Raw genomic sequence first — 26,394 nt, 5'->3', positions numbered from 1 at the left:
GCATGATTTTGACACACACACACACACAAAATACTGTACTACCTAGGGCAAAGCCATAGGCAAATATACAAGGGCTGCTCCAAAAGTAATGCCTCTTGTTTTATTTTGTTGGCCCATGATGTTGGAGGCAGATGTTAGTTGTATGGCAGTAGAGGCTGAACCCTCCCACCAATACTCTTGTTACATTTTGTTGCAGTGTGACAGAAGGCAGCAGAGGGGCAGTCTGACAGAATGGCGTCTGACACGGAAGTGTGGGTGAAGAAACTGTGTGTCACTGAATTCCTCCACGTGGAAAAAATGACACCCATTGACATTCATCAACACTTGCTGAATGTTTATGGAGACCAAACAGTGGATGTGAGCACAGTGAGGTGGTAGATGGTGCATTTCAGCATTGGTGACAGAGGGTCACCTCCACTGGTTCATATTTTTAAGAGTGCAGCATGCATGCTCTTGTTCATCAGTGGGAAAAATGCATGGCTAACAGTAGTGTCTATGTTCAAAAACAGCGTACTGTAGCTGAGAATTTGCTCTGTCAAACAGTGTTATTGTGCTCTATCTCTTGTAGTTTCCACGGAAAAAAATAGGAGGCATTACTTTTGGAGTGACCTTTGTAAATAAACATCTAGACAGCTAGAAATATTTACCATTACTAAACATGCTTCAAGTATAATATATTTAGACCAGGCACAGTTTTAGCACCAACAGCTCCATCTCTTTTGAAAAATGCTTCAGAGTTTCCATCATAGCTTATTCTCAGGGAGTAATTAGTTTTTATTTATTTTTACTATCTATGTTATCCATAGATTTTAACATTTCCTCATGAAGTTCTACTGTCCATTCTCTGGTTTCCATAACTACTACAAAGAAAAGTCAAACATTCAAATTACTTTTATACACACTTCTTCTCAGGGAATGAAACTATGGTTATTGGAACATTTTCTTCCAGGAAAGTTTTCCTGCAAACAGCACATATGATCCACACTAGGATAAAGGCCTTTTTCGCTGTTTAGCAGTTACAGATTAAAATTTGAAATATAACTATGCAATGCTAAAGGATTTTTTTTTTTTAATCTGCACCTTCTCTCTGAATTAAGCAAGAATATCATTATGGACACACTGGAAAATACACCTTGTAAAAGTGACATATTTTACACATATACCACCTCAGATACGAATATTGTTGTTAATAGATCTGTAGAGTTTGATTGAAAGCAAAGAGACAGAAATCGCACTGTATGAGCAATCCCAGAAGAAATGCCTCTAGTGGTTCAAAACATATTTCACTTGCCTCTGGCATGAGTTTCTGGATTAGTGTCATATATGTGTCAACATGAAACAACACAGGCTATTTGTTTATACATTCATATTACTCCTCCTTTTGTTGTTCTGTATGCTATTTTACACTGGCAAAACATACGTAACAATATATTCAACCCAGTGAGTGCATTCTTCTGTCACGTACCTGTTAATGAATCATAACCACTGAGTACAAACAAAAGGAAACCGAGGTAACGATGTAGAGAAGGCAACAAAATGGACAAGGACATAACAGTGCAGTTTGCATACTACTAACTTGAAATAGCTTTGTGTAAAGACATTTTGATTAATAAGCAAACAGAATTGCAGCTTGGTTTTTAAGATTTAGCTGATAAAATGTACACACGCACAACCAAAGGTCTGTAGCTGATTCCATCAGTCTTCAGCCAAGAGAAGAAGAAAAATGCAGATCATGCCTGGCATTTTTTAAACCGAATGTACTTTGTCAGCGTAACTCAGTGCCACATTTCTTTTTTTTCCCATCCAGAAAACTAGCAATCAGAATTCTTACTTGGAGATTTGAAGTTTTAAACCAAAACTCCATTGGAAATAGCTGCTAGTGATGTTTCATTTATTAAACATGAAAAAACATTCTGAGACCTTGAACAGGCAAAGTGTGGTCAAATATGACTTCAGCCAAATTCTTGCATTTTGGGGAAGACAGCATGTCTAATAGGGCTGAAGCTGAGTTCTAACCAATAGGGTAGCTGAAAAAATGGGACACCCTCTGCACAGTTCCATATCATTTGATCAAGCAGAAGAGTCAGCAGCAATCCCATGACACGTTTTACTTGGTGACAAAGCAATTTAATAAGCTTCTGCTCTCTGCCCCCATCTTCTCAAGCCATTCATTCCTGCCTCTGGGCTGCAGTCCAGTACTCTCTAATTGGCCTGACATAACCACAGATCTAAGCTTTTAAGGTGAATTAAAAATACCTGTTTCACCCCTCCCAAAAAAAAGGTTATTTTTTTTAATTAAATTTTACTGCTCATCTGGTCTTCTACAAGACTGAACAACCACACACAGGACAAAAGGAACCCCAGCAAGAAAAAAGTGATTGTTAAGTACGTTTTCTCTGATGGGAAAGCTTAGATTGAAACTAGAGCCCATAATGGCCAAGTTTAGCATTAGGTATATAAACCAAGAATCTGAAAATGTTTCCATTCTTCCATCGTCAGAACAAAGCAGAAAATCTCACAGTGGGAGAGTTAGAACAGAATCTACTAACTCTTTGCCACTGTAACAGATATTGCTAATTTAAAAAGAGAGGAGGAAAAGGACTTCACCAAGGTGGCAAGCAGCAGGGACCAGAGAACAAGAAGGAGCGTGGATGCAGTTTAATGGGGACATGCTACTATGTCCAAGAGTCCATGGATCAACCAGTCCATGGGTGGGATGCCTATGGATAGCGCATCCTCTTCTTACCTGTCTTCTGCCCAGGAAGGAGCAGGGCAGCCCACTTGGGTACTATTTGCTGCCTCACAGCTGACCACTTCGTTCAGGAGTGGGAGCAGGCTGAAAGTAAAAAGGCAGCAAACTTGCTGTAAAGAGCAAACAAAATCTTTAAATACTTCATTGATGCCTAAGCATTTTAACTAGCACATCGGCAGTGTGATAGCCTCACTGAAAAAAAAGCCACTTTCACTCAAGAAGGAGTTTAGCTGAGCCAGAAGAAGCTATTTTCCCATCATTAGTTGCTTTGGAGTATAAGCGTTTGGGCTTTCTTAGCTTTTACTAGCTTGTGTTACACTCATAGTTCTAAAAACAGCTAATCTAAAAACAGCTTTTAATACTATTTTTCTCTACTACAATAAAGGGTTTTAAAAAGATCTCTACAAGTGTATCATTACTCATTTTAGACACTGCAGTCTACCAGCTGATTGTCTGTTTAGGATCTATTTAGGTTTAGGTGATTATACAATTATTCATTATTTTGAAAAACATATTGCATAACAAGTGGGAGACAATAACTTAAGAGGAAGCAGTCTAGTCTACTCTGTAAGTTATAGGTCCCAAACCTACAAAACACTTCTGCATACGTTTCTCTGTATTTGCATGAATTACTTCACTGCACACAATAGACTAATATATAAACTCCCAACTGAGAGTGTTTATAGTAACTGAACATGTGAAACCTTCTGCTGAATTAAAATGGCATGATTGCACTTCGTTTCTTCTGATTCCCAATCCTTCCTCCCTCTCTCCCCAGATACCAAGTTAAGGACGTTAGGTCTCATTCTAACATCATCTAATAAAAATGTTTTTCACCAAAGGGTGGTCAGGCATGGAACAGGTTGCCCAAATGCTGGACTTCAAGGAGTGTTTGGACAACGCTATCAGACACAGGGTATGAATTTTGGCTGGTCCTGCATGGAGCCAGGAGTTGGACTCAATGATCCATGTGTGTCCCCTTTCAGCTCAGGATATTCTATTACTCTATAATAATCTTCAGCAGTTTCAGATTGGTATAATTTTACTGGCTTGAAAGAATTACTTCTCATTTACTATGAGAGAAGTTTCAGATACTTATGGCTGATCAGTCCACTCTTTAAAAACTCTTTTAAAAGCACTGAAGTAAATACAGAACAGCTCAAATACTGAGAATTTTCATCTAAAATTTCAACATGGTCCCTTTACATCCTAAAACACACAGTTTTTCTCATGCAGATGTTAGCAGCAACACAGTTTTAAATAGGGTGCTGCTATAAAATGAACTCGTATATACTTCCTTGTTACCATAACTCATTTGTGCTATTAACAGCTATATAACTAAATTCAAAAGTTATAACTGGTATGAATTTTTAATCTGTCAGTGGCCTTTTGATAGTGGTCTTCCTTAAACAGTGAAACCTATGCTAGCCTGGCTTACCACATAATTTCAGCCTGTTAGTTTTGTTACTGTGTAGAACAGTAGTAACTTGCAACTGCTGCAACTTCTTGTATCAGATCAACTTCACCACTGCAGGACATCCTGCTGCAGAAGTTAATGAGAAGACTAACATTGGTTTTGTATCATCTTAGAGCATATTACCAACACTGCACAAGTCCTCTTCAAAACGTAGAGACAACTGAAAACTTTGGGAAATCCAGAATGGTAGAAACAGCATAAATAACCTTCATAAAGTGCTAAAACTCACACAGAGGTGTGTCTTAGATTGGACAGGTGATTGACAAACATCCTTCATACTGCATGTATATTTTAGTTGGTGATTTCCTCATGACAGCTAAAAATATGAAAACACAATCTTCTGTTTTATTTCTCTGTAAATACAATTTACCTCCTAAACTAACATCAAACTACTGACAAGAATGTGTATCAAGTACCATCTTTCCCTCCATCATCTCCAGGATAATGAAGACAGGGACCAGAATCATTACCCCAACCAGAAATAGACTGATCTTCTACGGTCTTGGAAGCAACTTTCAGTGAATCTTCAGCTCCATCTGCTCGCTCTCACATTATTTTTTTTCTCTGTGCTTGAGCCCTCACAAAGGGGAAACAGCTGTAAAATGCAAAAAACAGAATATATGGCTCACTGATGTGCCCTTTCTAGCTAGAACTTAGTGTACTGCAAGTGGCTATCTATCTGAATACTGGGTTAATTCTCCATTTTTCAATTCAATCTCCTGAAATACAAAAGTATAAGATTTCACAGGGCAGGGAGGAACCTGATGAGGTTTAACAAGAGCAAGTGTAGAGTCTTGCACTTGGAGAGGAATAACTGCAGGTCATGGGATGACCTGCTAGAGACAGCTCCTGCTGGAGCTCTGCAGAGAAGGATCTGGGGGACCTGGTGAATGACAGGTTGGCCATGAGCCAGCAATGTGCCCCTGTGGCCAAGAAGGTCAATGGTATCCTGAGGTGCTTTAAAAAAAAGAACGTGTGCAGTAGGTCAAGGGAGGTGATCCTCCCTCTCTATTCTGCCCCGGTGAGGCCACATTTAGGCTACAGCGTCCAGTTCTGTGCTCTCCAGTTCAAAAAAGACAGGGATCTCCTAGAAGATATCCAGTGGAGCGCCACAAAGGTAATTAAGGGCCTGGTGCAGCTCCTGTATGAGGAAAGGCTGAGGAACCTGGGTCTGTTCAGCCTGGGGAAAAGAAGACTGAGAGGGAATCTGATAAGTGTTTACAGATATCTAAAGGGAAGTGAGAGGCAAATGCACGAAGCCAGGCTCTTCTCGGTGGCGTGTATCAATAGGACAAGGAATAATGGCCTAAAACTTGAACATAGGAAGATCCATATTAACATACAGAAGAACGTCTTTATAGTAAGGGTGATGGAGCACTGGAACAGGTTGCCCAGAGAGGTTGTGGAGTCTCCTTCTATGGAGATATTCAAGAATCATCTGGATGCCTACCTGTGCAACCTATTGTAGGGCACCTGCTTTCGCAGGGGGGTTGGCCTCAATGATCTCTTGAGTTCCCTTCCAACTCCTGCAATTCTGTGACTCTAAGTTACCGATACACCTATAAGTTACATTAAGTTTAAGCCTTTAGTTGGTTACTTTAAACAATTCATGCTTCCCTAAAGGTGATCTTCAAGGGCATAAAAAAAGGAGGTTGTCCTGTTCTGCTGCCATAAGATGCATAAATGATGCTTAGAATATTTCCCCTTTTTTTTTAATCCTTATTTTTATTATCTGAATTAAGAATGCCAGATCTGGTCTTTCAAGAGCTTTTGGAGGTGTTCCCAGAGCACTAGAGAGCTGGATTAGGAAATATCTTCTCTCTGCTGAACCAGTGAAGCTAATAAATCTTTCATATGTTTTCTTGCAACTGTCTGGTCCTTGAGTTAATTAAAAAAGCAAAGAAAGACAAACATAACATGACCCCTTGCAGGAATTGATGCTGCAGTGAGTTGTGTGTGGGCAAGACACTCCCCAAATAAAATCCAGCAGGACTCTATGACATCCGTAAGATCCTCTGCCATTGCATGACTGCAGGGCTATGGACTGAGACTAATACAGTCCATCCTCTACCTGCCCCATTAAAACCAGTTCATTCAGTTAATTACTTGCATCAGATGAATAGATTTGGGAAATACAGCTTGCACAAATAAGAAAGATTGGTCATTATGTCTTTCATTGGGAGGGCCTTTTTCTTCACCTTATACTCCAACATGTCAATGTATCCAAGATAGCAATAAGTACCATGTGAGCGCTAGCCCTCAGTAACATGCTATCAACTTCCTAGTACCTCATTCCTGCTTTAAATAAACAATGCCAATAAACCAAAACTGTCTACATATCAGGTTAGAGATTCTGAAACCTGTATTCTGGATGGAAGGGAAGTTTGCTGAGTCTTTAAGGTGGTGGTTTTGTGATGCTAACAACAAAGCTTCATTGTATTGATTCCTTTTTTCCATTAGCTGTTCACAATAACAGTACATCAAAACAGCAGGACAGATCAGAACCACAAGTCCTCTGAATTATGACATCTGCACAAAAAATAAGCATAGTATTTTTCAAGTATTATTTTGTCATCTTAAGAGAGTTACAACCACTTGGTACTCTTTAATATTGTGTTCAAAGATGGGTTCACCTTAAAAGATGAGTGCAGATTCACTATACCACATATTCCACAACAAAGCACAAGCAGATTAACGTTTTTTTTTCCTAAAAGAAAAATAGGAAGTATAATGGCTTCAAAATAGAACTATTCTACTTGGACTCAAAATTTAGATTCAATTCTGCTTAAGGTTTACTTTGTAACCCTGGCCAAGACTCCAAGCTAGTCTGTGAAGAGAAAAATCCAAAGCCTCCCTTCTCACTCTGAAAAATATGGAGAATAATTAAAACACAAGACCTCCTTCTAGGAATAATACCATGATGTTAGACACTGAACTGAGCAGGAACATAAAAATAGACAGTTTCATCACACAAACTGAAATTCAAATAGTCCAGAAATGTAGGGGATTGGTTGACAGTACAGGTTCCTGGACCAGAGCTGTTCACTAGATGGGTCAACACTATCACAGAATCATAACCATTTGAGTTGGAAGAGACCCTTAAAGGCCATCTAGTCCAACTCCCCTGCAATGAACATAGGCATCTACAGCTAGATCACGTTGCTAAGAGCCCCCTCCAGCCTGACCTTGAGTGTCTCCAAGGGCAGGGCATCCATCACCTCTCTGTGCAATCTGTTCCAGTGCTACCCTTTTCATAAAACAGTTTTTTGTTATATTCAACACTATGGGGAAAACGTTTTGGCAGAGCAAGAAAGGACACTGTGGTCTACCCAAGAGAAAACAGGACTGGCATAGGAGTTGAGCTGTCCCATGCAGGAGCTTCGCCAACTGAGTGCTGCTACAGGGGTCACTGGTTTCATGTAAGGTACGGCTGACTCCCAGTGGATCTAATGGATATGAGAAGTAGGTCTTGGCACTCATATTTTATCTTTCATTGCAAGTATTCTAGTGGAAAATTAGGGTCTCTGTTCCCAGCTGGAGAATTTCAAGGGGCTTTCTGTTTTTTGTTTTCATTGTTTTTGTTTTAAATCATCTTAGAAATGAAAACTGGGGTGAAGAGGGAAACAATCTGAAGAGCTTCAGCAAGACAATACTTGCTTCAGTTTCAACCAAGAGAGAGATTGCATGGCCTTCTTCAAAAAGAAATTTCAACCCATACGCTGACATCTGGGTGCAAGCTGATGAGGAATGCACTATCCTCTTTTTTCCTGAAAACATGCAAGGTAATTGCAGAGTCTCAATACAAAGTTTACACTTCATACCTTATCCATCAACTATAGAAGCAGCTTCCTTTGGCACACAGGCAACAGGAACAGGCTGATTTCATATCAGGGCGTCAAATAATTTCCTTCAGCTGAGACTATAAACGTTCAGCCTGGATGCTGACAAGATGCCTTGAGATCAGTTTCCTTCACACTGTCTGCAGTTGGTGCTACTGAGTACTTCCTGGCACTCAGCCCAGGGGCACAGTTTGCATCTCAACATGCCAGAGTGAGGAAAATCTACTGCAGAGTCCTAAAGCAATAGAACTACACACAGAAAGTTACCAAACGCTAGCAGATGCTTCATATAGCACAAGGAGGCTTGAAAGATGGAGTGGAGGAAATTGAGAAATCAGGTGTGGGTGTGAAACATGCTTCCACAACCTCTGATAGAGAAGAAGGAGGCTGCATGAAATGCAATCAGATAGAGCTTTTTATCGGCAGTAAGACTGCCTGTCCTTACATGAAGCAGTCGTAGGTGATGGTAAGAAAACAGTGGATGTTATCAGGGATCTTGTGCCAGATCTACAGCCTCTATAAGCTACTATCCATACTTTTGAGCAGAGCTATACCTTACGGACATCTTACGTCCCTGATCTGTATGGGAAATTTGTACCACCATTACCCAAAGAGAGTGCTCTTCACACACTAGACATTGTAGGGTGCTGATAGTGACAGTCTCAGGTTCCAGCCCTCCAGCTGAGGCTACACACTGTGCTCAGCCAAATCTTTGCTGGCATTCACAGACATTGTGGAACTGAAGTTCTTTGGTCCTACTTGTTCTTGCTCCCATCTTACAGTATCTTAACTCAGATACTAACAGAGCATGATGTGTGCTCAAAGTTATATTTACGTGCTTTTATATTTAAAAGGTTAAATAAAACCAGCATAAAAATGACGATAAAGATCTTCCCATTTTCCTTTGTATTGTTGCCACTAACACTGTATGTTGCTTCTTATATACTAGACAAATAATTTAGACTTATTTGAGAACTAGTCAAACTTGCGCTCCTGGCTTTGCAATAAAAATTGCCACAACACTCAAATCTTGTCAGCTCCTCCTGCCGTCTCTTGTCCATTACCCTAGATTAATTCCTGGGCCTCCTTTGTTCTGCCAGCCTTTGCTGACAGTTCTGCAAAAAGGTATTTTGCTGTGCCACATGCTGAGAAATGCATGCCAGCAAATGTCCTTCTCATTTCAATTACCATAGAGGAGTAGCTTCACGCCGTTTTCTCTGAATCATGTGTGCAGTCTCAGGTAAGGCAGGATGTGACTCAAGCATGACTAGATTCAGAAGTAGGACTCTGAGAAATCTTCAGGTTTCAGTTCACAGAGATTCGGGTTTTGTATTTTTCTCCCAGACCTGCACAGCAGACCAAGCCACATCAGGCATCCTTGGGACTGCTGGCCAAAGTGAACCAAGGGATGTTTCATAATAGCTGTTCTAAAATATTTTTTTTGATCCTCTACCGTGCTTTCATGTATCAAGTGTCACAGGACCTGAACAGCCTAGTCCTCTGGTGGAGAAAGGCAAATAGAGAAATTGATTTACCCTCTGTTTCTATTCCCTTCTTTCCCCATCCCTGCTGGAGAAATCTTTCTTTCCATGAGCTTCAGACTGTTTATTATTAAGGAGCAATTGCTCTGTCAGCAGCACCCTGAGCAGCTTGTCCTAGCTGGGAGATCATGTCTCCTTTTCCTTCTGTTGAGGATGTTTCAGAAACCTCCTTCTTCAAGAGCAGTGCCTTAGCTTTCACCTTTGTTTTGAGACAAAGTTCGATTACATTTTGCCTAAGGAAACTCATGATCTCCTATGTTCTGAAAGATGGCTTGAGGCTTTACATTTGCACAAAAGAACTGAGAAACAACAGGGAAACTTTCTTAGAGTTCCTAATCTCAGAGATACACACACATCCCAGTCTAGGCCCTCCAAGCCTACAGCTCAGATATGTCAGAACATTTACTATAAAACCATAAAATACATGTGTTCACATACTTCTAGATTGGAACATCATTTTTCCCCAGTAGTTCAATGAAATCAGTCTCTTTTACACAGTGTGAGGAAAGTGAATGAATTTCATAGTTCTGTATTTCAGATAATTGAATTGATACTAGTTTGAATTGCATGAACAGGATAAAAAAAATAAGGCCACTTAAAAATTCTGCTATTCATGAAAAAGTATACACCTTTATAAATTGCACTAAACCAAATTAAACTTTGAGTGGAATACCTGCATCAAGCAACAATACATTTACCCAAAATGCCAAAATAAAAAAGATTCATTTTTATTTGACACATTATTTCAACCAGTTTTCCTTAGGCTGATGTGATTCGCTACTGGCTTTGTATATACAGTTCTCCCAAACAGACCTACACACACAATAGGATCCATTTGAAGATCCAAAGATGGGACAGAATGATCACAGAGAACAGAAATGCTTGAGAAGACAGAAGGAGCCAGTTACTTCTCATGACAATTCTCACAACTTCGGCAGGTAAATGTTTCTGATATGAGTGCTTCAGTCATGCACAGATAGATGACACATGTGTGTAGGCAGAGGGTGAAGTTGGGTGTGGACTGCGTGCCTCTGCAATGGGTGCAGTGATAGGTCTAACTCAGCACCAGCAGCACTGAGTCATCTTCTCAGAGCTTAAAGTTCCTCATGATTCCCTTTACGATGCAGAAAAATGCTGGCTAGATTACCTGCAAATTTGGGCTCACCAGCATGGGGCCCCAATCAGAGAGAAAGGTCAACAGCACCACAGGGTTTCCATGTTCTCTGAAACATCCCCCAAAATTCACTGATTCATGTAAAAAGGCTTTGTATACCTTCACCACAACACTGAGCACTCAAAGTAGTTTGCTTTTTTGTTTGTTTTTGTCTCATTCACCCTCCTATACAACGAATACAGGTGAAAATAAACTCTGTGGGTATCTTGAGGGTCTCTTGAAAGACAAAAAACTGAATCCAGAGAACTGGAAAAATTCAAGCACATACACTAATGAACAGAAGTGTGTAGAAAGAAAAGAAGTATCTACCTTTGGGCAACGAAGATATCTACAGAGAGAACAGCTCTATATTCTGACCAGTTTTGTAATTCTGAAAACATGTCCAGCATCAGTCTCACATTGTGATTTGCCCATCTTTCTTAAATAGATTGGTAAGTTATCAACACACCAACAACCACTACAGCATGATTTCAGATAGATTCCCACTTATACTCAAATCAATACAAAAAATAACTGCGCCCTATCTTAACAACTTGAGTCAAAGAAAACCTCAGGAAATCTTACAAAGAGTATACAAAGAGCAACAATAGAAAGAAAACAGCTGAAGTTGCTCTACTTCTTGTACCATCTAGTAAACTATGGCATCAATCTGGGGCAAATAAATTTTACTGTCGCACCAAGGAAGACAAGTCTTGCCACAGCACAATTTCCAGACAGAATATGTGTGGATTCCCATCCTCCCCACAACAGACCAAGTACTTAGGTTCTGTGGCCAGAGTAAATTGTAAGTGTGAGCAACAAGAGTAGAAAGTAATGAAGAATAAAAACTGAATGTACCAGAAGGACCAGGGCCCTAGGCTGGACATTGAACACAGCCTTCCTTCCCCTTTCTGATTCTGTCACTCATAAGTGGCTTCTGCATCAGTAAGCAGACCCTTAGTAATGTTAGTATCCATCTCCTCCCAAAACCAACAAGCAAGCATGCAAAATGCTTGACAACTCAGAATTGCACATCCGCCAGATCTGCGTTTGCTTGTCTCACAATGCAAGTGAGATAGATCCAACAAATCCATCAAAGGTATAGGGGAGATAATTGATAAAGTTATTAAAAAAGAAATACCGTAACAATGATTCTAATACAAAGAATCTTAAAAAGAATGACAGATTTCTACTTAATTTCTACTTAATGTATGATTTCTTTTTCTGTGAATCAGCTGGAAGTCACCACCACGGGAGACAGATCTGAACTGGAAGAACTCTGGATCTAACATAATTTCAGTTTCTAGTCTCCCTAAAAAGCATGATGAAATGATTATTGAAGACTGTGCCATAAATGAGATGTTGCCTGATCTCAGAAAGTGAGTCAAACCTGAAAGTTCACCAGCACTGATTTTGGTATCAATAAAAAAAGATCAATTTGGTCAGAAAGTTCTTGAAACAGAAGTCAAGGTGAATGACTAAGTGTGGGTAGGCAAGATCCTGCTGCAGACGTCAGATAAAATCAGTTATAAATGCAGTTTGTTACGGAAGTCAGACAGCTAGCTGCATGTCCCAACAATAGCACCCCCCTAAAAATGCAAAGCCCAGCTGCATGTAAATAGAGAATTCAGTTCTTCACAAACCCAGTTGTCTCTTTTGTTAGCATAAAGCACACACGTATTACGGTGATTTGTAGAAGCCTGACTTTGACAGTCCAACCAATGTTATCTCAGGGTTTCCTTGGGCCCCCCAGGCTCTCTCTGCACCCTCTGCTCTCTTCACGCAGCAGTGGGGCCATAAGCTTACTGCAAAGGGAGCTAGCTGCCTTTTGTTCTGTGCTTGCAGACGCATGAGTGACGACAGCAGCAGGAATTATAAATACAAGTGGCATCACATACACATGCAAACACCCCCATGGAAAATTCAGCCATAGGGTAAATACTCAAGCTTTACTTGTCATTTAGTTATTCATTAAATCAAAGACCTAGAAACAAAAAAAAAAAAAAAAAAAAAAAAAAAACCATACATCCTTGCCAAAACCCTCTGCTGGAGTGGACAGCCCCAGGGGCCGAGTTCTGATCCCTGCTCCCAACAACAGTGGAGCTTCCCCAGTGGGGAATTCCCAAAGCGGGTAAGATACCCTGGAGCTGACACGAAGCCAATAGATCTGGCTCCCATGCCAGACTTCCTCCAGCTGTCAAGGCGTGGAGCATGTCATGATACAAAACCCGCTGTGCCCTGACTACTCCCCTCTGGATCTGCAGCAGACTGGGCAGAGAGGAGAGCTCAAGAGCTCTACTGATGATCCCCAGCCTGAGATCAGAGATGCACACAGCCCCTTCTGCCCTGTGGCACTGAGCACCTCAGACAAGGTCTTGTATCAATCTCTGGAAGCCTTCTAACACCTTACTGCAGTAATGCTTGCACAGCATTGCTCATTAATAATTCATCTGTTGCTCTGCAATGAGCTCCTCCCTGCCTCATCCCCCTTCTCTCAGAGCCGTACCTATACAGTTATCTTTGGCCGTCATGATACAAAACCATCCATTTGGCATCAGCACCTTGCTGGGGCCTATAAAAGTGCAAACTGAAGGTTTAAACAAGTCCACAGATCACTGAAAATGAGTTACATCTGTAAGGAACGTGGTAAGTCATCAGGAGGAGCAGCCTTCCCTGCTGATATAAGAGAGGGCAGAGAGGGATTATCTGCAAGCTGTTGTGGACCAGTGTATACCAAGGTTTTAAAATCCTGTGTGGTTAAACAATGACTCATAGCTGATCCTTATCTTGCCTGTCAACACTCACCATTGCTTTACATGCATATCATTGCTAAAGTATAGCAGAGGATCGTGAAGGGGCAGAAGTGAACAACGTTAATTTACAGCGCATGCAGCTCATTCGGCTTCTGTGCAAACAGATAAAAATCTTTAAGCAGTGAGTATTTTATGACTTCTTAAAATTAAATGTAAATAGAACTCAAGTCTTGCTTTTCTCCATCTGTAAACAAAAAAAACATTAATTGGAGGAGCGCCAACAGAGAACACCAGAAAGTTTCTTTAAAAATACTTCATTTGGTTCTTCTACATATACATCTATTCAAAACAGTTCATGTAAATATGTACATAGATATATTTCTCTGCTCATATATACACATACCACAAATATATAACAGAGCACCCCTTACTGTGGCATCCTTTCAAACCATTTGAAAATCCTCAGTGTCATTTTAAAACCCTTCACGAGAGTTGAGAGACAGACCCAGCCTTACCTTTCTAATTCCCAGCTTCTCTTCACCTTTTGAAACTGAATCCTCGCTGCTGTCTCTATGGTGACTGTGACGTCCTGGTCCCCGTGATGAGTCGGCTGCTGGCATGGTGGCAGGTGCCAGGGTGAGACTGTCTGCACCAGACACTTCTCCAGTCTTCAGCTCCTCCATAGGGTGCAGCGTTCTTCTCAGCACTGGGTCTGAGATGCAGCTCAGTAAAGAAAAGTGTTCAACACCAAACCCATGCCTGGGGAGAGAGGGAACGGGTCTAGATAAGTGGTCTAAAAGTTTTTTTTTTTCATGTTAATATTTTTCCTCTTCAACAATTACTGCTACTAGGGAATTAAATGCAATAACACTTAAATGCAGTAACACTGCTATCAGAGCATATCTATCTGGATAACCTACAGAGAACAAGCTCATTACCGGTAATTTCTCCCAGAGGGTTTGACAGGGAGAAGATACTTGTGTTATGAAGCAGCTGATAAGCAACATGATGAAAGCCTCCTGCAATGTCCATCCACCTGGCACAAGAGACCAGCAGTGATGGAAGGATGCTTCTTGGCTCCCAGCTAGTGGAGAGAGAAGCAAGAGGGGAGATCTTAATCAAGTGCTAAGTGAGGAGCAGCAGGTGTGACCTGCAAAGGTGTGCCTTTCAGGCAGCATGGGAGGTGGCTCCAGTGGCTTTCTCTCCTTAGGAAAGAACCAGTGAGTCACTGGGGTTACAAAACACCAGCCATTGTATATAGCCCTGATCACGTGTTATGATGTGTGTATCTAGCTGTTGTACAGTGCTGAAGCACACTTCCACTGCAACACATCTTGTAGTGGCTTATAGGCAGAGAAGGATGTTTGGACCCCAGTGGCACTTTCTCCCTAGGATCCAAAATGAGGGGAGGCGTGCCAAGGAAACAGCTTCCTCTTTCTGCTAAAACACCTGCCGATACAGCACACTCCACAAGTGCTCCAGACAGTCATTATTTCAATGACCTTTCATAGGTTTACAGCTGAAGGTGTCCAGCACAGCACTGCATCGCTGTAACCCCACACTCCACCATAAAAGAGGAGTCCAGTGGTGTTTGTGGCAGCAGGTCACATCCAGAGGGTTTACTGTGAGGTATGTTGCTGCAAGCAGCTCTCTGATAAATTCATCTGCTCAAGATGTAAAGGTCCTATTTAATCCAGATATTTGGAAAATGAAATTAAAGACAGAGTAGTCCTGTGCTTTCCTCTCTGGATTTCCACATTCTTTTTAACCAGTCAGCCAAAAAATGTACACGTCACATTGGAGTTAAGGATTTAAATAACCTAGTACCCATTAAGCATGATCCAGAAAAGAAGAGATACAAGAGGAAGAGTGTATTGCTAAAGCTTACACTGCTGTAATGCACATTAAAAATCTAGTCCCAGATGGCATTATTGATGCGCCATGCCTACTGTAGTGAGGCTTTTTCTCATATTCTCTTCTTGAGTCTTAAAGCAAAACAGAATATCCTGAGTTAGAAGAGACCCACAAGGATCACTGAGTCCAACTCCTGGCTCCATACTTACTTACTCAGGTATTACCTCTTTTCTAGCACTTGAACTGTAAATGCTTGTGTAATACTATAATGCGATGGAAAGTACAGCAATAACAGCAGAGTGGCACAATCCTAGGCTGCAGCAAATGAGAACAAGCCCAAATGCAGCAGCTGTAGACACAAAAACAAAGGGAAAAAAAAAAAAAAAAAACTGCTTACCTTTAGAAGGCCACAGGTAGAAAGAGATTTCCAGCTAAATACCCTCCCCTCCCCTGCCAACCCTTAAACAAGGTCTGGGAAGAGTAGATCCTGGCTCCATCCCTTCCAGTCACTCAGGTGCATTGCTTGCACCTGAGCTCCCCTGGGTTGGCTCTGCCTTCCCACCAGGTTCTCAATCACTGGTTCAGGCCATGACTTAGCATTTCCACTACAGCTTGGTAGTTGCTCTGTGTGTTGCCCTTATCATGCTGGGTTGCTCACCCATGCCTGAGGCTTTAGATGCTATAATAGTTTTGTTTTGTTTTGTTTAAGTAGTTTGAGAGGAAACAATCCAAAAGGAGCCAGAAGTAGCACAGGACTTAGTCATGTATCTACCTCCTTAGAAGTGATTGTTGCACCCAAGTGATGCAGCATCAGTCTGCATGCTTGGTAAGCACAGAGATCATCATCTTTTCATCCAAAGCGATGAAGTTCTTTCAGAATTTTCATCTTGGCAGCATCTAATGCTCAGTCTCTTCTAGTTCATACAGAATTAGTTCCTATTTTGTAGCAAAGGGATACAAAAAGTATTTCACTCTTAGAGAAACCAGAGATCACGAGGCTGTATGTCCTGTATTCAGCAGAGGTGCACAGGTGCAAGTCTCCTTTCACCAAAAGTTATAGTCAACTCCACCACAACAACAGGGAAGATGAGGCCAGGAAAGCTCATATCGATGAGCACACCAGCCAAGGAGTGTTGGGAACATCTAGGTTGTAGTTTAAAGCATTCCTCCAGTCTCCACAAATATGTAACAGCAAAGGTGACCACAGCATGCAGCAACGTCAAGATAGCAACACAGAGTAACCCCACAGTAAGTGTGGATTACACCAGAGGTGTTACACAGCACTGGGGAGCAGAGATGAGTCTCCATGGCCCACCCTGTAGCCCACATGGGAGAAGCACCACAGGCAGACAAGGCTTTAAAATAACTACCATTCATCTAGAATGAAACCTATCATTACAATCACGTTCTATGTAAAAAGAACAGCTGACACCTCTGCATGCACACCATAATGAGAAAAAAAAAAAAAGTCAATTAATCTTATACTACAAAGCAATCTTTCAGTATTTTTCACATCCTCTATCCCTGCCCCTGTCTAGAACCCCATCATCTCCACAAGAATTAGGATATGCCTTCTTTCAATCTATAACAATCTGTTATATTTCACAAGTACTTAGCATTGTTAGTGAGATTTCATATATCCAAGTAATACACTTCTCATAATACCAATCATGTTTATGGCTGGGAACCAGACACTCCATACTACAACTAAGTACAGCCTCAAAGGTTACCTTTTCATTCTGTGACCATAACTGTTGCAACAAAGGTGGTGGCGTTTAGGATTTTTCTCATCTTGCAAAATAAAATAAAACTCTCTTGCCCACTGCCCCCAGCTTCCCCCCAAAATGGGAGGAATTCCTGCTGATCTGTTGCTACTGAGCCAAATCAGGATTAATTTTTAAAGAACAAATTCTCTAACATTTTGCTGTTTTCATGCTTCTAAACTTTTAATGGCAACTGTTTAACACATTTCTAATTAGAAATGCACAATAATAATTAAAATAGCTTTTTTATATAAAAAGTCTATAATTATGTCTTTTGCTTTGTTTGACAAAACTATGATTTCTACCAAAACACATGACCAGCCCTCGGGTGGTCTATTCACAGCAAACAATGTATTGTCCTGGGCACACAAGAAGAAAGACAAGATGTGGTTTAATTGAACCTCAGACTTCATTTACTCAACTTTTATGGAAACTACCAGTAATAACTCGTAGAGGGCACACCATTATTTCTTCTTTCATCAGCTCTCCATGATCGAATTCTGCCATTATCAGCTCCTTCTTTCTCACGCATTCAGTTACATTCTACTGCTGGGACACCACCACCCACAACCGTATGTGGGTTAAAAAGTCAGAGGAGGGGAAATTGTTTCCTCACTACATCGGATACACAAAAATGCCCAAAACCTATATTCAAGCTTTCCATGAGTTTTTTTTTTTCTCTTGGTCTAAGTTTAGTTCTTGAGCCATAGGTAGCTTGGTTGCTCTGAATCCAAATGAATCAACAAGAGATAAAAACTTCATTCCTTAGATCAGATAAAATAAAAACACCATCTCCTCATTTCCAGATAGCTTTGATATCAGACACAATATTGTAATGGTAATGAAAGATTTTTCCCCACTCCCAGATCGTCAGAAATCTTTCGAAGTGTCTTTCCAAATCTGTTCAAACCTACCTGGCACAAAGTCACGTCAAACTAGTTAATTCAGAATACAATATTTTTGTTAGCTGAAGTGCCTGAAAACATCTGCTGTTGATGGTTGTGTGTTTGAACAAATCCTGTTCACTTATGCATTACACCTATTTGACAAGGGAGTGCATCCTATCAGTGATGGGATCCTTCTCACTGGAAATTAATTCTTTCTGTTCTAAGATAACAGCATGGAGAAGGAAGAAATTGATAAAGAGAGATGAATTTGAGCTCTCTGGGCTTGGGGCTTTTAAGTGAATAATCCATTTCCATGGAGTTTAAGAGCCAAAGGAGGTAGGGTGACTGGTGAGGAGCTGAGTTATCATACAAAGAGATGGCCAGAAAGGGACTCTCAGGAGTCTGCCAGCTCTTAGGATCATCCCACAGACTGTTCCCACACCCTCCAGCCACCTCCCATCATTACACTTGCAAGCATTATTCTGTGTCTGTTGCATACCTGGACAGAACAGGTAAGTCCTCTGTTCCCCTTGAGCAGAAGATGAGTTGGTTGTGCCCAGCCTGTCTAACAGCTCTCTGCAGGCCTCATTTAAGGCCTACAGAGCTAGGAGTCCTAAGGCAGCATATGTGCATCCTACCAACAACGTCACAGGCCCACTTCAAATCTATCTAGAAATACTTCCTGCCTGGAAAGTAAGAAGCTATACAGAAGCCATTATGAAAACCAGCATGGAACCAAAAGACACTCAGACTTCAGGCTTGAGTCTAATTCCCAGACAATATGACAGTGTGGGTGGTCCACAACTTGCGGAGTCAAGACCACCATAGCTGTTCATCAATGGTTTGATACCTGCTAAGTGTGCCTTTATTTCACAAAACAAACTCTGTACAAGCACATGCAGCGACACAATTGTGCCTGCCCCCAAAAGGATTCAGATACAACACATTTTCCCACTTATATTTTCCCATTCCACTAACATTATTGAAGAAACATTTCATTTTCAGCTGTGTTTTCAGAAGGCTAACAAGGCTCTTATGAATACATCAAAGCAAAGTCATCTTATTCATTTACACAAATGTTTCAGATTACTTTTCCTCTGACCATTCAGACAGTGCTTTTTTTAAAAAATTAGATGAAAAACTAAGTGTTTTTCAGGACCACCTCTCATAACTCAAGGTCTTGATCTCTCCCTGCATTTACAGAACATCTGTATGGTGCAAAAAAAAAAAAAAAAAACCAGCTACCAACTCTCTACAGACTCAAGGTCTACTAGGAGATCTTTCAGCTAAGAGCAAGACATCTCCAGCAAATATAAACAGCAGTGAAAGCAGTGGGAAATACACTGATCTACACGCATTGAAAATCTGTTCCCTTAAGGGTCTTGCACAAACTACACCTTTGGTTGACTTCTGAATGGAGTCCCCAGGTGGTTAAAGTGCTGATATTGCATTATTTATGGTGATTGAAATGCATCTAGGTAGTACTTAACAATAGAATTTACACAAAGTTACTTGATGGAAAAAATAGAGGTGGGGGGGGAGGGAGGTTGTTTACAAAACAAGTTACAGTAATAAAGCTCCTAGGCTGAGCCAAGAGACCTCTTAGTAAATCATTTATTCCACAGTTTGACAATATTTACAAAGGTTTTTACATGAATTATTTACTCAGGCTTTTATAACTTGTAACGTACTGTACACAAAACAGCAAAAACACATTAGAGTTACAAACCTGGGAACATACAGTTATGCAATGACAGATGGTGGAAAGGGCTCTGACAAAGGGAAGTTTACAGCTAACACAAGCAACAGTCTTTTCTATCTGTCATCAACAAAGGGATGAGGACTAGCAGGAAAATGTGATTCAAGGAAACAAGACGATTTTTCAAAAGCAACATTCTTTATGATCACTGCATTTGGTTATTTAAAAACAAGTCTTTTGTTTTGAATGTCTGATTCTAACAACTGACATTTCAGTGAGTTACCACCCACCAATGAAAGGCTGTATGGCACAAAAGCCAGAGTTTACATGAAGGAAGCCCCAAAATTCTGCTGCCCACCACATTAGCTTTTGGTCAACTCAGTTGTTGTTTTATATGTGTCTAACAATCCTGCCCATGAGTATTAGCACCAATGCCAGGAATTTTTGTGCACAATGCTCTGAAAGACAGATTTGTTGCTTTAAATATTTCTAATTTAAATAAAAGGAGAGAGAAAAACAAGATCTTCCCTGATGCCATATTACAGATGGAAAACAGAAACTAACACAATACCTGAGGCACAGCAGAGACCATTCAGTATAGGTTCATAAAGCTTTATGCATCAAACTGGCTCTTACATCCACATCTCTTACTGCCCGGCATTACTGAACTCAATAACAGCTATCAACATCAGACACTTTTCATCCTGTGTAAAGGTATCACACATGGCTTCAGCTTGCCTGCTCTCTTCCTGCCCAAAGTAAAAAGCAAGAGCGAGCACCTCACAGTGAGTCAAAGGATTTGGTGATACCATCACTGAACGGTTTTTCTTACATAAACTCCAACCCCATGCAGCACCACAACCTTCTTACTACTCCATGATGGAAGGCAGTGGGTATCCCACACTCAGTCTTCGTGCACAAGAAAACATAGAGCTATAATGGAGAGCTGTCACTAGTGAAGACTTTGAAGACTGCAGGGACACAGCATCGTCACACATCCCCTTCCCATCTGTCAGACAGATTGGGATATGACATGCAAGGGATCTTCTCCTCCTTGTTGACCTGAGAGTTAACAAGTATTTAAGAAGACTGGCCATGAGCATGGGACTGCTGAGACCCTGGAATAAAGACTAAAGTTTGGAGCTTGGTCAAGACCTTCACTAGTGCAGACTGTATAACCAAAGCTCCAGATTCTGGTTAAGTGCCTGGACACATCACCACAGGGGCTGAGCTCATGGGTAGCAACATAATAGCTCTAATTCCTTTTTCGGAAGCTCTGAGCCCCCTACTTTTAAAGGAGGAGTAGAAAAATAATATAATTATATACATTTTACTGGCTGGGGAAGCCTCTGTTGTTTTTTTTCTTGAAGCTGTTGGATTTTTCATCTCAGAACAACTTTTAAAATCACTCTTTGGAGAAAGAAAGGGGCAAAGGTTATTGACTTTAGTTCACATTTAGAAAAGTCTTTTCCTAAAACAACAACAACTTAGTCTTTTGGATTTTTTTCTTGTGAGTCTGTGTATAACCAAATTATTACCTTCACAATTTTAGTCTAAACTACTGACATAGGATAACACTTCAAACAATAATATTCACCAACACTGCCCGCCATCAAAGGAAAACCAACAGATCCATGTGGAAATTTCAAGATAAAAGAAAGCATCAAACCAAAGTTACAACTTAGAGAAGACCTAAGAACTCTGTATGGATTGATTACAAAACCTGGCTGGACATCCCATAGGTGAGTTTCCATGCCACAGATTGTATAGCAGAGGTTGTGATTAGACAGGCTAGTAGCGCCAGTAATTATATAGAAAAAATATATTGTCCTGTTCTGCTACATCAAATCAACATTTGGTTCACAGCTAAAAGAGCAACCACAAGCACAGATACAAGTACAGTAAAACTGAAAAAGATAGAGAAAATGCAGGAAAGAAGATCAAAGATATTGAGTGGTTTCTGCCTAAGAAACAGTTAAGTAGCCTGGAATTATTTGCCTGCAAAAGAGATCTGAGGGAGCATATGAAGGAGATCTGTAAGCTAGCAAAATGGCATGGAAAAAAAACAGATTTTTTCAATGTTTCTTCTAGTTGAAGAACTGTCAGGAATCCAATGAACGTAACAGATAGTAGGTTTGAAATGAACAACAGAGTAGTTACTGCACATCATACACTTAGGTAGTTTCTGTCACAAGATGTTGTGGATTTTACAAGAACATATGGGATAAGAAATGGGCAAAATGCTTCCTGGAAGAGAAGCCCAACCAAGCCTTTGTACACGAAGGTATCACCACCTGCTCAAGGAGACCCTAAGACAGGGAGAATGAAGAAAGGTTTCAGAGGTCAGAGTCACTCAGCACGTTTGCAGGATAAGAAAGTAAGGAGCAGTGGCTGAGCAAGGGGGTAATTTGTTCTTCTTGAATATCTTTAACCCTTTTGTTTTTAAATGTGAAAATTGAGTGAGTAGGAGGTGCTTGATGGTCCACATGAGTCCAGATCCAAGAAGAGGAGAGAATGCACTTGTTAGAGATAGCTACCTATATCAGAACTAAGAGGATCCCTAGAAACTGAAAAGCCTCTCAAATGCACTGCTATCAGAGCAGATAAGAGAAAGGAGGATTTGCACAAGAAGATACCTGCTAGTTCCCCATGTTTGTTATGAGTTTTGCTGAGAAACTGTCAGTTAAATGACAGAAAGTTCCCATCACTAACTAAAGTTCACAAGCTTTAGTTAGTTTTCCTTCAGGTCTTAGCCTGATGTAGGTCTAATAGCAATAGATTTTCTTTTTTTTTTCTGTTATTTTTTCTTTTTTGACACTTCCAATTAGGTTTTCTTCCTGCCGGTCTCTGAGAATCATTCCCTGGAGGCAGACATGCGTCCTCGCCCCTGTTATCTGCTTTTGAAATATTACTACAGTTTTCAGGAGCTCTGCTGTTGACTAAACTGCTCCAAAGTCTACTCATGATATGTGGTGGACATGTGCCCCTTGGTGAAGTTACTGCTCCTGAGAATTCCTCGCCTATGTGAAGGAAGGAGATACTACTGTGACTTGTAACCGGTCAAAGCATGCGGAGCAGCCACATCATGGCACAGCAGAGGGACCTGACAGTTTAAGTGACTTCAGCAGAAGCTGCAGATAGATGCTCTTCATTACCTTCTCCTGAGCTGGGACAGGTTTTCTCATACATTCCCAGATCGCATAGTAATGAGTTACAGCATCAGAAAGCCCTCAGCCTAAAGGTGTCAAGACAAACCTCACCAACACTTTAGAAATTCAAAAATATTTGTGGAAGGAGGTTATTTCAGGGTTAAGTTTAAAAACAGTGGGTGTACAAGAGACATGATACAAGTTCATCGTACTCACTGATGACAAAAATCTCCCCATGTGAAACTTAACTTACGTCAAATGAAATTCTTACCCAGTGACTGTGCCAGAGGCGGTGAACACAGCCAGAGACCCAGTAAGAAATTCATTTATTTTTTCCAATAAGTAAACATCTATCTATTCAAATACACACTTCAGATAATGACTTCCATGTTTCTGATAGTATAATCTAACACTCCTACAACACTGGCTACAAGGATATTCTTCTTAATGGGGACTATCTTTTACTATTTTAAGTTCCCTCTTTTGGTAGGAGTACCTGAGTGTTTGATATTCAAAAAATTAATTATTACAAGGACAAGCCCTAAGACAATGCAGAACCAAACTAATAATAATTGCTTCCAGTAATAAGCTATCCTAAATTAGGCTCAAGTAGGAAGTTAGTAAGCTGCAATTTTGATTGTTGACATTTTATAGGGATAATATTTTTAAAGAAAGCAGAGGTAAGTCATATAAAGCCCTTTTTCATCCCAGGTTGGACTGTAAGTCTGTGTTAATTTCTGTGCAGATGGAAGGAAAGGAATTTGCCAAGAGATTTTAATCCTGTAAATAATGGTTTCATTAAGAACCATACACGACTCCACAGGGAACTCTAAATATTAAGATTGGTAATAAAATCATTAGTTGTTCCAAGTTATTCAGCATATCATGGAGCCCTAAAAAGTTAATGACAGTTAGTTAAGAGCCAAGTACAGATGGACCAAACGTTAGCTGGTTCATTTAAAATGGGGTTGGAAATAGTTCTTCACGGTGGGGAACAATCCTCAACAACAAGGCAATGAGCCTGAATGCTTGAAGAGCCTTTTTGATCACTAATTTCTAGCCACAGTCATAAAACCTTTTTGTGAGGTCCAAGAGTTAAGGTTTTGAATGCATAACAATGAATAATAAAAGCCTCACAAGAACATTAAATAGTTATTAAAAAAAAAAAAGTTTGGCCTCTAGATCTCAAACCCTCCAAGTTTCCTAGAACATGGACCTTGAAAATTTACAGGAGCCACTTTCCCTCCTGGAGAGCCTGAGACAAGATTTTACATACGGATCTGTCCGTAATGCATAGATATGTGTGCACACATACAAACAAGTAAACAAAAATCATCTGGCTCCTAGAACCTCCAGTACCTTGATTGCCATACAGAGTGTTCAGATGCATGGGGGTGTCCAAACTCAGTGAAACCATCACCATGTGATGCAGCTCCGCCAACAGGCACAGGTCCCAACTTGGTACCTGCCAGAGGATCCTCACACTCTCAGCCTGACCCTGCTTTCCATGGGGAGAAGGCACCGTGCCAGCATCTCTGGAGTGGAGCAGGATGGGCAGGCAGCCAGCACAGCTGCCTCCCTGCACCACGGGTCCCCCTCGCACCTGCTGCCCACCACTGCCCGCGGGGATAGCCCCCACCAGCAGCCCCCTTGGGCTGGGAGGAGGGGTGTGCTGGGCTGATCCAAGCAGAACAGCTGGAGGTGACTGGGATGGCCTCGTTGTGCCACTCAGGGAGCAGATGTCACGGGTGGGTGTTGAGGGAGGGAGTGTGGTCACGTAGTAGGCTTTCCTCAATATTAAAACCAACACGCTACTCCCATCAGGAGGAGGAATTGCAGCTTGTAGGAAAGAGCATCCCCTTCTGCAAAGCTGTGAGAGGGGCTTTTTCCCCATTTCTATGCCAGGTAAAAACATGCTCAGACCCCAAAGGCCGGCAGCAGCTCCTCTGCCGCTCGCTGCAGCATTAACGCAGTTGGTGTGAGACGGTAGCACCGTTCTTACAACCATAAGAAACCAACCAGGTAGTACTACTTGCACAGCAAAAAGACTCCATCAGTGCTTTATGCTGCTGGTGTTTTCAATTATTTTGAATGCCCTTGGCAGATCAGTGAGACAAGTAAATAACACACATCTTGTGCCCAGCTACATTTCCACATTTTTTTACAGATAACTTCTGTAGGAGCAGACAGGGTGTGTCACTGCATGGGAGAGAAAACAAGACTCCTTTAATTTCCCACCTGCTTCCTTCATCAGCTTTTCTGAATATTCCTCCTCAAAAGCCATGTATTTTTTTTAATCTGGTCTTCATAAGGCAAAGTACTGATACTGTCCCCAGTTAAACAAATGGGAAAAAAATTCCAGTGACAAAATTTGTATTCTGGTCTCTTACATACTACTCTTTGACACTAATATTTTATCAGATTTAATGAAAAAAGCCATTAAAACTCCAGTCCCAACATTAAACAACGTATTTTCCTCACTTCTGGAAAAACTCATTCATCTAAGGACCCCAATGCCAACAGATAACGTCTACATTTCTAGCTCTGTGCACATCCCTGTATTAACATTTCCATTCTACAAATCAGCCTACAAAAATATCTTTCAGAACTATTGCATTAGCAGGCTTCATAAGTGCAATGACAGTGCTGCTAAATTAAGTATACTTTGGGCTAATTTTATGTTTTTATCACAATAGTGGAGGAATATTAGGAAGCCATTATTTTGTCAGCTTTCTCATTTAGCAAAGCAGCTTCAATTTATTAACAGTGTGGAGGGTGAATGAATCAATATGTTTCATTGGGCAATGTGTCATTTGTTAATCGGATATTGATGAGATTATTGACGCACAGCTAATTAATCTCAAACCCTGCGCTAGCCTTCATATGTTTCCTTAATTATGTTCTTCATCTTAGTCTTCCAACTTTGGCATGCAGACGCTGGCTCATAGGCAGTGAGTGAAGTAAGCTGTCAGAGGGTCTTTTCACACATTTACAATCCCTTGGCAGCAAAATTATTTTCCTACTTGTAAATAGGTATCAAACAAATATTTAATAATATTTGCCAGAAGATTGATATTGATTTGGCAGGGAGTCACTCCAAATTAGCTTAGCAAGAGATCTTGCATCAGAAGCGGCATACTTAAAAAGATAAATCTAACGAGCATTAAATAATTATGGAACTATAAACCTGTAATCATTGGGAAGTACTAAAATTGCTTCTCTGCAGTCGTTATCATTGTACTCCCAGCTGAAGAGATCTAATGTAACAGGATTTAGTTTTTCCTTTCCTGCTGCAAAAAGACAAATGTTTTCTCAGGGCTCTTATTTTCTTTTGCCAGTTGGCCATGTTTAGCAAAAAGGAAAAGAGCCTTTCTAATGAGATATTAAAAGACAGGACTAATTTCATGGGGTGTGACAAGGGTCACACACCGTAATTTTTGCAGGGTGCCCACAGAGGTCTGGGTGAGGAGGGGGCAGGGAGGATTGGTTCATTTTTGAGCATCCCCTTCTGGCTGAGGGCACAGCCC

General features: G+C 40.8%; 1 protein-coding gene across 18 annotated transcripts in view; it reads right to left on the bottom strand.

Annotated features, from left to right (window-relative positions):
- The window catches only part of LOC110393701, a 219,892-nt gene that overhangs the window by 166,709 nt on the left and 26,789 nt on the right, over positions 1–26,394 (bottom strand). For 7 of the 18 annotated variants that reach the window (XM_021386865.1, XM_021386871.1, XM_021386870.1 and 4 more), the window contains one exon: positions 14,031–14,274. In XM_021386865.1, coding sequence (XP_021242540.1) covers positions 14,031–14,198 — 168 coding nt within the window. In that variant the 5' untranslated portion in view covers positions 14,199–14,274. Of the gene's footprint in view, positions 1–2,746; positions 2,837–14,030; positions 14,275–14,453; positions 14,691–26,394 lie in introns of those variants that run through there. The other 11 variants (XM_021386874.1, XM_021386876.1, XM_021386879.1 and 8 more) reach the window with 7 other exon arrangements.

Source organism: Numida meleagris, chromosome 2, assembly GCF_002078875.1.
Source record: "Numida meleagris isolate 19003 breed g44 Domestic line chromosome 2, NumMel1.0, whole genome shotgun sequence".
NCBI lineage: Eukaryota > Metazoa > Chordata > Aves > Galliformes > Numididae > Numida > Numida meleagris.
Note: the sequence above shows the minus strand (reverse complement) of the source record. Positions and strands in the feature narration are given on the sequence as shown.